At 46.5% G+C, this 12,213-nt stretch overlaps 1 protein-coding gene and 1 pseudogene across 1 annotated transcript; both read left to right on the plus strand.

Moving 5' to 3' along the window:
* Nucleotides 1-1,130: 1,130 nt before the first annotated feature.
* Nucleotides 1,131-1,821, plus strand: LOC138267152 (tetratricopeptide repeat protein 14-like). The gene has a single exon (XM_069216004.1). It carries the CDS (start codon nt 1,147-1,149, stop codon nt 1,819-1,821), a length of 675 nt encoding a protein of 224 aa, XP_069072105.1. The 5' UTR covers nt 1,131-1,146.
* A 22-nt stretch (nt 1,822-1,843) lies between these two features.
* Nucleotides 1,844-10,194, plus strand: LOC138267153 (tetratricopeptide repeat protein 14 pseudogene; annotated as a pseudogene).
* Nucleotides 10,195-12,213: the final 2,019 nt, after the last annotated feature.

Here is a 12,213-nt window from a genome sequence, read left to right on the forward strand (position 1 = left end):
ACAAAGAATGGGCTTGGAAGATTTAATTACTATACTATAATCAAGAACAACCCGTCGCTTCCCGAAATATTTAAGGATATTCATATGGTAAAATGGGCCTTCCAGGGCATAGAGAGGTCAGGAGACTTCTTTGATGACCTCCGAGTGAAGGTGTTTAAGAGTCTTCAAGAACAGTATGGTCTAGAGCAAAGAGATTTCTTCAAATATTTACAGATACAAGATTTTTTGGGCAAAAAAACAGGGGGGGCACAGGCATTCAGAAGTAACCTGCTGTTAAGGGGTATCTTGGGGAAATCTAATATGACTATTAAATTAATTTACTCATCATTGATGGCAGAACAACCTGATGATTTGGGGAAGCATAGTGAGAGGTGGAAGGACAAACTGGTTGATGGAGGTACTAATTTTCTCAAATCACTTGAACTGGGACATACTATGTTACTTTCTTCCTCTCTGCAAGCACAACATTATAAGACCATGTTCGACCTGTACCATACACCGGCTCACCTCGTCAAGTGGGGGGGGCTTACGAGGGACAAACTGTCCAAGATGTGGGGCTCACAGAATAGATATTGTTCATATGTTTGTCACTTGCGGGGAACTGACGGTACTGAGAGACGGCATGCAACTCGTGCTAAAAGAAATATTGGGACATGATTTGGTCCTTACCCCTGAGATCATGGTCTTAGGGGTCGGGGAAGACATAGAGCGTTTATTTTTCTTGCCATGGCGGTCTATCGATCATGTATCTCCTCTGCATGGTTGAACCCGCAACCACCGTCCTGGCAGCAGTGGCTGGGCAGGTTACTCTCTGTGTATCATTTGGAAATCGCACTGTATGAACGTAAGGGGAGATCGGCCAGGAAAAAAGGGAAAGTAATTTGGGGACAATTTCAGAATTGGCTTCTGGCCCATTAATGAAGGTTCAATCTAAAGTTCTATCCTGATGACAAAGGTGAAATTTGCTTCTTTCCAGGCTAATGGGAATATGTAATCATCTCTCGAATTTTATGTTATGGGCAAAATGATGTATGAATGTAATAAAAAACAAACAAAAAAAAACAAAGGAAGTCGGCGTTAGTTCACGTTCGTCGATCCTCGAGCCTGCTTCGGGAGGGAAGACATTTATGTCGTCGCTTCTGCAGCATGGACAAAGACTTGCTAAAACAGTTGCTGAACCTGCACGGACCCACGTTGTACTCCCTGCTCAAGTGCGAGCAGTATGAACAGCTGGACTTCAAGAACCTACTGGGAGAAGTGTCCAAGTGCCATGTCTACAGTAAGCGAGAGAGAAGAGTTAATAACATTGACATGCAACAGTTCATTGCAAGAAAAGCAGATCTCCTTTTTTCTCTTTCGTGGAAGCCAAACACGATATCAGTAACAGAAACAAATGAAGAGACAGAAGCTTACTACGCTGTAATGCCTCCCTTGGAACAGTTCATGGATGTTCCCAGCAGAAAGAAGCAGGAGATATTTTTCAGAGATGTTGAACGTGGTGATGTTGTGATTGGAAGGATCAGTTTGATTCGTGAATTTGGATTTTTCATTGTATTAAGCTGCCTGGGCAGTGGAATTCTACAGGATGTCTTACCACTAGAAATATCTGCTCTTTGTCCTTTAAGAGATGTGCCTTCACACAGTAGCCATGGTGATCCGTTGTCATATTATCAGACAGGAGATCTTATACAAGCTGTAATAAAGGACATTGATCGATACCATGAGAAGATTACGGTGTCCCTGCAGAGCTCTGCACTTCCTTCCCATCTGTCTTCTATGAAGCTGGGAGTTATTCCAGCTGAAGATCTGCCTGTATATTAACCCCTTCTGTGCCTTGGACGAGATGATCTCGTCCAAGGCTACAGTTCCCCTGTGCCTTGGACGAGATCATCTCGTCCTAGGCACAGGGGAACTTGGGGGCGCGCTAGCGCGCCCCCGTGCACCCCCCTCCCCCCCCAAGTCGGGATGGAAGGGGAAGACCTTCCCCTTACACCCCCGACCCCCCCTCACCCCCCCCTGTGACGTCAGCGCGCGCGCGCGCGCTGATGTGTCACAGGGGCCTCCCTAGTCGCGCTGGAAGCTCTGCTTCCAGCGCGATTGAAAAAGAAATGCAAAAGCATTTCTTTTTCAATCACTGGGAGGCCCGGAGGGGCTTCAAAGGGAAGGAAAAGTATTTCCTTCCCTTTGAAGTCCCTCCGAGGGTTTCAAAAGCCAGATTGCTTGCAATCCGGCTTTTGAAACCCCACTAGACACCAGGGATTTTTTTTTTTTTTATTGAAAGTGACAAAAGGGAGCGACCCCTTGGGCAAGGGTCGCTCCCAGGGGGGGCATTTTTTTGAGAAGGCCGCTAGGCACCAGGGACCATTTTTTTTTTTTGTTTGTTTTTTGTTTCATTTTTTTTTTTTTTTGGTGGGGAGCGACCCCTTAGGCAAGGGTCGCTCCCCTTGGGGGAAAATTATATTTTGGCCATTTCATTGGCCTATTTTGATGAGGCCAATCTGCCCCCAAGGGGGGTAGAAACCACTAGACACCAGGGATTTTTATTTTTTTTATTGTTATTGACAAAAGGGAACGACCCCTTGGGCAAGGGTCGCTCCCAAGGGGGGCATATTTTCGGGAAGGCCTTTTCTGCCCCCCCGGGGGCAGATCGGCCTACTATTAGGCCGATCTGCCCCCAGGGGGGGCAGAAACCTCTAGGCACCAGGGACCTTTTTTTTTGTTTTTTGTTTTTTGTGTTATATTTTTTTTTTTTTTGGTGGGGAGCGACCCCTTAGGCAAGGGTCGCTCCCCTTGGGGGAAAATTATATTTTGGCCATTTCTGCCCCCTTGGGGGCAGATTGGCCTATTTTGATGAGGCCAATCTGCCCCCAAGGGGGGTAGAAACCACTAGACACCAGGGATTTTTATTTTTTTTATTGTTATTGACAAAAGGGAGCGACCCCTTGGGCAAGGGTCGCTCCCAGGGGGGGCATATTTTCGGGAAGGCCTTTTCTGCCCCCCCGGGGGCAGATCGGCCTACTATTAGGCAGATCTGCCCCCAGGGGGGGCAGAAACCTCTAGGCACCAGGGACCTATTTTTTTTTTTTTTTTTTGTGTTATATATTTTTTTTTTTGTTGGGGAGCGACCCCTTAGGCAAGGGTCGCTCCCCTTGGGGGAAAATGATATTTTGGCCATTTCTGCCCCCCTTGGGGGCAGATTGGCCTATTTTGATGAGGCCAATCTGCCCCCAAGGGGGGTAGAAACCACTAGACACCAGGGAGTTTTTTCTTTGCGTGAATTTCACGCAAAGGGAGCGACCCCTTAGGCAAGGGTCGCTCCCTGGGGAGGAGGGCAATTTATTTTAGGCCATTTCTGCCCCCCCTGGGGGCAGATCGGCCTATTATTAGGCCGATCTGGCCCCAGGGGGGGAAGAAACCTCTAGGCGCCAGGGCAATTTTTTTTTTTGTGTTTTTTTTTTTTTGTTGTTTCTTTTTTTAGAGATGGGGAGCGACCCATCAGGCAAGGGTCGCTCCCCTGGGGGGCAAATTGTATTTAGACCATTTCTGCCAATTGGCCAATTTTAGGTCAATCTGCCCCCAAGGGGGCAGAAACCACTAGGCACCGGGGATTTGTTTTTTGGCGCCAATGTCACGCAGGGGGAGCGACCCCGTAGGCAAGGGTCGCTCCCGGGGGGGTGGGGGTTGGGGGGGCAAATTTATTTTAGGCCATTTCTGCCCCCCCCGGGGGACAGATCGGCCTATTATTAGGCTGAACGGCCCCCAGGGGGGGGCAGAACCCTCTAGGCGCCAGGGCAATTTTTTTTTTGTGTTTTTTTTGTTGTTGTTTCTTTTTTTAGAGACGGAGAGCGACCCATCAGGCAAGGGTCGCTCCCCTGGGGGGGCAAATTGTATTTAGACCATTTCTGCCCCCCTGGTGGCAGATTGGACAATTTTAGGTCAATCTGCCCCCAAGGGGGCAGAAACCACTAGGCACCGGGGATTTGTTTTTTGGCGCCAATGTCACGCAGGGGGAGCGACCCCGTAGGCAAGGGTCGCTCCCGGGGGGGGTGGGGGTTGGGGGGGCAAATTGATTTTAGGCCATTTCTGCCCCCCCCCGGGGGACAGATCGGCCTATTATTAGGCCGAACTGCCCCCAGGGGGGGGCAGAACCCTCTAGGCGCCAGGGCAATTATTTTTTTTGTGTTTTTTTTTTTTTGTTGTTTCTTTTTTTAGAGATGGGGAGCGACCCATCAGGCAAGGGTCGCTCCCCTGGGGGGGGGCAAATTGTATTTAGACCATTTCTGCCCCCCTGGGGGCAGATTGGCCAATTTTAGGTCAATCTGCCCCCAAGGGGGCAGAAACCACTAGGCACCGGGGATTTGTTTTTTGGCGCCAATGTCACGCAGGGGGAGCGACCCCGTAGGCAAGGGTCGCTCCGGGGGGGGGAGGTGTTGGGGGGGCAAATTTATTTTAGGCCATTTCTGCCCCCCCGGGGGGCAGATCGGACTATTATTAGGCCGATCTGCCCCCGGGGGGGTGGGGGCAGAAACCTCTAGGCGCCAGGGGAATTTTTTTTTTTCTTGTTTTTTTTCTTAGAGATGGGGAGCGACCCATCAGGCAAAAGTCGCTCCCCTGGGGGGCAAATTGTATTTAGGCCATTTCTGCCCCCCTTGGGGGCCTATTGGCTGAGTTTAGGTCAACCTGCCCCCAAGGGGGCAGAAACCACTAGGCACCGGGGATTTGTTTTTTGGCGCCAATGTCACGCAGGGGGAGCGACCCCGTAGGCAAGGGTCGCTCCCGGGGGGGGTGGAGGTTGGGGGGAGAGAAATTTATTTTAGGCCATTTCTGCCCCCCCTGGGGGCAGAAACCTCTAGGCGCCAGGGCAAATTTTTTTTGTGTTTTTTTTTTTTTGGTTTGTTTGTTTTTTTAGAGATGGGGAGTGACCCATCAGGCAAGGGTCGCTCCCCAGGAGGGCAAATTGTATTTAGACCATTTCTGCCCCCCTGGGGACAGATTGGCAGAGTTTAGGTCAATCTGCCCCCAAGGGGGCAGAAACCACTAGGCACCGGGGATTTGTTTTTTGGTGCCAATGTCACGCAGGGGGAGCGACCCCGTAGGCAAGGGTCGCTCCCGGGGAGGGTGGGGGTTGGGGGGGCAAATTTATTTTAGGGCATTTCTGCCACCCCCCTGGGCCGGCTGAGCTACAGGCCAAACACCACAGGTCACAACCTGGTCCGAGCCCCGCAAGTCACCCCTCCTTGGATTCCCCTAGGTCTCTAGTTTTCAGAAATGCACAGGTTTGGTAGGTTTCCCTAGGTGCCGGCTGAGCTAGAGGCCAAAATCTACAGGTAGGCACTTCGCAAAAAACACCTCTGTTTTCTGTGAAAAAATATGTTGTGTCCACGTTGTGTTTTGGGCCATTTCCTTTTGTGGGCGCTAGGCCTACCCACAGAAGTGAGGTACCATTTTTTATCGAGAGACTTAGGTGAACGCTGGGTGGAAGGAAATTTGTGGCTCCTCTCAGATTCCACAACTTTCTGTCACCGAAATGAGAGGAAAAAGTGTTTTTTGGGCCAAATTTTGATGTTTGCAAAGGATTCTGGGTAACATAACCTGGTCAGAGCCCCGCAAGTCACCCCATCTTGGATTCCCCTGGGTTTCTAGTTTTCAAAAATGCACTGGTTTGCTAAGTTTCCTCAGGTGTCGGCTGAGCTACAGGCCAAAATCCACAGGTAGGCACTGCTTTTTATAAAAAAATGTGATGTGTCCACGTTGTGTTTTGGGCCCTTTCCTTTCGTGGGCGCTAGTCCTACCCACACAAGTGAGGTATCATTTTTATCGGGAGACTTGGGGGAACGCTGGGTAGAAGGAAATTTGTGGCTCCTCTCAGATTCCAGAACTTTCTGCCACAGAAATGTGAGTAACATGTGTATTTTTAGCCAAATTTTGAGGTTTGCAAAGGATTCTGGGTAACAGAACCTGGTCCGAGCCCCGCAAGTCACCCCTCCTTGGATTCCCCTAGGTCTCTAGTTTTCAGAAATGCACAGGTTTGGTAGGTTTCCCTAGGTGCCGGCTGAGCTAGAGGCCAAAATCTACAGGTAGGCACTTCGCAAAAAACACCTCTGTTTTTTTCCAAAATTTAGGATGTGTCCACGTTGCGCTTTGGGGTGTTTTCTGTCGCCGGCGCTAGGCCTACCCACGCAAGTGAGGTATCATTTTTATCGGGAGACTTGGGGGAACGCTGGGTGGAAGGAAATTTGTAGCTCCTCTCAGATTCCAGAACTTTCTGCCACAGAAATGTGAGGGACATGGGTTTTTGTTAGCCAAATTTTGAGGTTTGCAAAGGATTCTGGGTAACAGAACCTGGTCCGAGCCCCGCAAGTCACCCCTCCTTGGATTCCCCTAGGTCTCTAGTTTTCAGAAATGCACAGGTTTGGTAGGTTTCCCTAGGTGCCGGCTGAGCTAGAGGCCAAAATCTACAGGTAGGCACTTCGCAAAAAACACCTCTGTTTTTTTCCAAAATTTAGGATGTGTCCACGTTGCGCTTTGGGGTGTTTCCTGTCGCTGGCGCTAGGCCTACCCACGCAAGTGAGGTATCATTTTTATCGGGAGACTTGGGGGAACGCTGGGTGGAAGGAAATTTGTAGCTCCTCTCAGATTCCAGAACTTTCTGCCACAGAAATGTGAGGGACATGTGTTTTTTTAGCCAAATTTTGAGGTTTGCAGAGGATTCTGGGTAACAGAACCTGGTCCGAGCCCCGCAAGTCACCCCTCCTTGGATTCCCCTAGGTCTCTAGTTTTCAGAAATGCACAGGTTTGGTAGGTTTCCCTAGGTGCTGGCTGAGCTAGAGGCCAAAATCTACAGGTAGACACTTCGCAAAAAACACCTCTGTTTTTTTCCAAAATTTAGGATGTGTCCACGTTGCGCTTTGGGGTGTTTCCTGTCGCCGGCGCTAGGCCTACCCACGCAAGTGAGGTATCATTTTTATCGGGAGACTTGGGGGAACGCTGGGTGGAAGGAAATTTGTAGCTCCTCTCAGATTCCAGAACTTTCTGCCACAGAAATGTGAGGGACATGTGTTTTTTTAGCCAAATTTTGAGGTTTGCAAAGGATTCTGGGTAACAGAACCTGGTCCGAGCCCCGCAAGTCACCCCTCCTTGGATTCCCCTAGGTCTCTAGTTTTCAGAAATGCACAGGTTTGGTAGGTTTCCCTAGGTGCCGGCTGAGCTACAGGCCAAAATCTACAGGTAGGCACTTCGCAAAAAACACCTCTGTTTTTTTCCAAAATTTAGGTTGTGTCCACGTTGCGCTTTGGGGTGTTTCCTGTCGCCGGCACTAGGCCTACCCACACAAGTGAGGTATCATTTTTATCGGGAGACTTGGGGGAACGCTGGGTGGAAGGAAATTTGTAGCTCCTCTCAGATTCCAGAACTTTCTGCCACAGAAATGTGAGGGACATGTGTTTTTTTAGCCAAATTTTGAGGTTTGCAAAGGATTCTGGGTAACAGAACCTGGTCCGAGCCCCGCAAGTCACCCCTCCTTGGATTCCCCTAGGTCTCTAGTTTTCAGAAATGCACAGGTTTGGTAGGTTTCCCTAGGTGCCGGCTGAGCTAGAGGCCAAAATCTACAGGTAGGCACTTCGCAAAAAACACCTCTGTTTTCTCCCAAAATTTTGGATGTGTCCACGTTGCGCTTTGGGGCGTTTCCTGTCGCGGGCGCTAGGCCTACCCACGCAAGTGAGGTATCATGTTTATCGGGAGACTTGGGGGAACATAGATTAGCAAAACAAGTGCTATTGCCCCTTGTCTTTCTCTACATTTTTTCCTTCCAAATATAGGAGAGTGTGTAAAAAAGACATCTATTTGAGAAATTCCCTATAATTCACATGCTTGTATGGTCACCCCGGAATTCAGAGATGTGCAAATAACCACTGCTCCTCAGCACCTTATCTTGTGCCCTTTTTGGAAATGCAAAGGTTTTCTTGATAGCAATTTTTTACTCTTTATATTTCAGCAAATGAATTGCTGTATACCCGGTATAGAATGAAAACGCACTGCAGGGTGCAGCTCATTTATTGGCTCTGGGTTCCTCGGGTTCTTGATGAACCTACAAGCCCTATATATCCCCGCAACCAGAGGAGTCCAGCAGACGTAACGGTATATTGCTTTCCATAATCTGACATTGCAGGGAAAAGTTACAGAGTAAAACGTAGAGAAAAATTGATGTTTTTTTCACCTCAATTTCAATATTTTTCTTTTTCAGCTGTTATTTTCTGTAGGAAACCCTTGTAGGATCTACACAAATGACCCCTTGCTGAATTCAGAATTTTGTCTACTTTTCAGAAATGGTTAGGTTTCTGGGATCCAGCATTGGTTTCATGCCCATTCCTGTCACTGACTGGAAGGAGGCTGAAAGCACAAAAAATTGCAAAAATGGAGTATGCCCCAGTAAAATGCCAAAATTGTGTTGAAAAATTGGATTTTCTGATTCAAGTCTGCCTGTTCCTGAAAGCTAGGAAGCTGCTGAGTTTAGCACTACAAACCCTTTGTTGATGCCATTTTCAGGGGGAAATCCACAAGCCTTCTTCTGCAGCCACTTTTTCCATTTTTTTTAAAAAAAACGAAATTTTCACTGTATTTTGGCCAATTTCTTGGCCTCCTTCAAGGGAACCCACAAAGTCTGGGTACCTCTAGAATCCCTAGGATGTTGGAAAAAAAGGACGCAAATTTGGCTTGGTTAGCTTATGTGGACAAAATGTTATGAGGGCCTAAGCGCGAACTGCCCCAAATAGGCAAAAAAAGGCCTGGCACAGGAGGGGGAAAAGGCCTGGCAGCGAAGGGGTTAAAGCAAAGCGTTGCTCTCTCCAGTAGTGCTTCACAGGAGTTCGAAAACTTTTTACATCAATCCCAAGGATTTGCCAATCCATCAACGGTTGAATTCCTTTTGGGAAAGCTGGGAATAAGTGAATCGAACCCACCATCTTTAATGAGAGGGCTACAAAGGAAAAACGTCTGTGAAGGAGACTACGCAACCACAATAAGGAAGAAACAGTCTGCTTCTTGGGCTTTAAAATGCGTATAGGTCGGTGTGGATTATTTCAAGGTGGGTCCCCCACATTGATGCAATGAATGAATATAACAAAGCACTGGAGATTGATGCCAAGAATGTTGAAGCTTTGGTAGCTCGTGGAGCACTATATTGTATGCAACAAAGGGAAGCTTAAACAAAGCAATAGATGATTTTGAATCTGCTTTAGAGACCTGCCCAACCCATTGGAATGCAAGAAAATACCTCTGCCAAACTCTTGTGGAAAGAGGAGGACAGTTAGAGGAAGAAGACAAACTGTTAAATGCTGAGAGTTACTACACGAAGGCTTTGACAATAGACTAAACCTTCCAAGAAGCGGAAGATGCATCACTGAAGCTACGCCAACACATGCAGAAATCTCTGGAGTCAAAAGAGAAACTATCCGAGAAGGAGAAGCCAAAAGATATGAAAATAGAAACAAGTGCTGAGAAATTGCATAAGCTCTTAAAGGAAGAAAAGAGGTTAAAGAAAAAAAGAAAAAGGTCAACCTCGTCATCTTCCACATCAAGTGAATCCTCCTCTAATGAATCGTTTTCCTCTAGCTCAACCCACTCCTCCTCCTCTTCTGGTCACAGAAAACACAAAAAGCGAAGGAGAAAGCGGTCTGAATCCTCCAGTCATTCAAAGAAGACCTCTTCTAAAGTTTCTTCCCATGGCAAGGACAATCTAAAAGAGGTGTGGTATCCACCTCCTGCTAACACCTCTGCTTCTTTTCTAGATAGAAAGCAGGAGATGGAAAAAATATTACAGAAGCGTGATAGAAGAGATTGTCAGAAAATAGAAGGAAAAGAGAAAGAGAGGTACCGTTCTGTGTCTTCATCCTGAACTGAAATCTTGGAAGCCTATGGAGGCAGGTCTGAAGATTCAAGAGATTCTTATTGCAGTTCTAAATCTCAAACAAGCAGCAGGAAAGCTGAGAGTCAGTCGAGAAGGGATAGATCTTTGTCCAGTAGGGACTCCACAGGCTCATCTCCCCAAAGGTCAGACGAGAAAAATAAAGCTTACTACTCTTGAAAACATGATAAGGAAGTATCATAAAGAAAAGACGCACACAGAAAGTCAGAATACCCACAGGAAATGCGTTTTACCTCTGGGAACTCTGACTACACTTGCAAAAGTGCTGAAAGAAATAGAAATAGCCAACAGTCTGCTTCAGTTGACTCCTGGAGAGCTGATAAGCATGGCAGGGATCGTTTGAATTCGAATGAAGAAAAAAGCAGAGGGCATCGGGACAGTCATGGGAGTTTTAGGGAAAGAATAAAGAGTAGAGACGTTGAAGAGCGAACCGTACCCAGTGAAAAAATGGATTCTGCTGGTACAGTAAGCAAGAAATTGCCACCAGATTTACTAAACATATTTAGTCAGATTGCTGAATTTCAAAAAGAAAAAGGGAGTACATCTAAAGACAAATAAGCTACTAGATTGCGAAAAAAAATAATCTTTGTAACATCAAATATAGTGAAATGTTTATTTTACCTTTGTGGCCTTCTGTGAGATGTAACCTTCACAATTGAAACTTGAACATGCCTAGAATTTTCAGACAGACGTTCGATCAACCAAATGGGAAATCTGAAAAGATTAGAATGGCTGCCTGGTTTCTTTTTGAGAAATGGGCATCAGTTGCATTGCCTATTGTGTAGGCTTCAATAAAATAATTCATCACATTGTTGAAACATTGCCACGAATCTAAGTGCATTTTATTTAGTAGCATTTACATGTTTTACAAATTTATGACCGTGAATTTCCCATAAGGCATATCTGCCCAGTACCACATTATGCACTCGGTTCTGTGACGCGGTTCATTTTATTTGAACTGTTCTGTTTGGTTTTGTCAAAACTCCATGACTTGATGGGATGATGGGTTTGGCAGAAGGGAGCAGGGTTGCGAACAGCAAATTGTGACCAAATTTTAATTGTCCTTAATGGGCCTTAATAGTTTAGTCATCATCCTTGCCCAAAAGGAAGCTTGTTTGGAAGTCTGAATCCTATTTTCTCGAAGCTTTACTCGGACAGATTACTAAATGGCCTGTCTGAGAGGTTGGCTTTTAAGTAATGGAACACTTGTAACTTCCCCAAATCTGGTAGAACACTGCGACGGTATCGCGGAAATGGGGGGCGATGCAGGAAGACGGTGAAAAAGGAATACCACATGCTATTACAAGAAGAGCAGTTATTGTTTCAGTTCAAAGTGCACATCTCTCGCCAAATGTATTGTGGAGTTCGTACTCCTAGCCACCGCTTTTGGATCCCTCTCATGTGATGTACCACAGTTTTTTTAGGGCTCAACTCTGTCCTAACCGTTTTTTTTATGTTACCATGGTTGGGACCCTCTTACTTGAGTGGATGTTTTGCTGGCTGATAGTAGAGCATCTGTATTTCTGTATTTTTGTATTCTTTTACCACCATCTTTCGTCCTAGATCGATACTGTTTTTTTAAGTTAGTATTTACCTAGCTTGTTCTTATCACAGTTGTTTCCATAAGCAAGAAAATGTCACCTTCGTAGTTAAAGGTTAATTAAATTTCAGCAAAGTTTCAAGCAAAAAAAAAAAAAAAAACACCCAACACATTTCACTTTAAACTCCTATTTGAGGGTGCCTACCTTGTGTACATCTTTTCGGGCTTGTATTTTGCTCGTAATTTTGCAAGGGTTACGTGTTCTATTCCTTGCAGTCCTGTTGTAACTTTAATTTGACTCATGAAGTGCCGCTGGAATGCCATTAATGCAATGATGAGGCGATAAAAAATAGCACTCTGTTGCCAGATCTTACTAAATCAGGGAAGGCTGCACACGTGAAATACATGCGGCATCAGGCTTGATAAGATGAGTAAATATGAAATTATCAGGGTTTTTCCTTGCCTTTCCAATCTGTTTTGATCGCTTGGTGAGAATCGAAGGGCCATATTTATACTTTTTGACGCACAACTGCGCCAACGCAGTTGTGCGTCAAAAATTTTAACGCCGGCTAACGCCATTCCAAAGCGCCATGCGGGCGCCTTATTTATGGAATGACGTTAGCCGGCGCAGCTGACTGGTGTGCGTAAAAAAAAATGACCCACACCAGGCAGCACCGGCGTAGGGGAAAATGGAGCTTGGGCGTCAAAAAATGGGGCAAGTCAGGTCTGAGGCAAAATATTGTCCTCAACC

This window comes from Pleurodeles waltl, chromosome 12 (genome assembly GCF_031143425.1).
Source record: "Pleurodeles waltl isolate 20211129_DDA chromosome 12, aPleWal1.hap1.20221129, whole genome shotgun sequence".
NCBI classification, from domain to species: Eukaryota; Metazoa; Chordata; class Amphibia; order Caudata; family Salamandridae; genus Pleurodeles; species Pleurodeles waltl.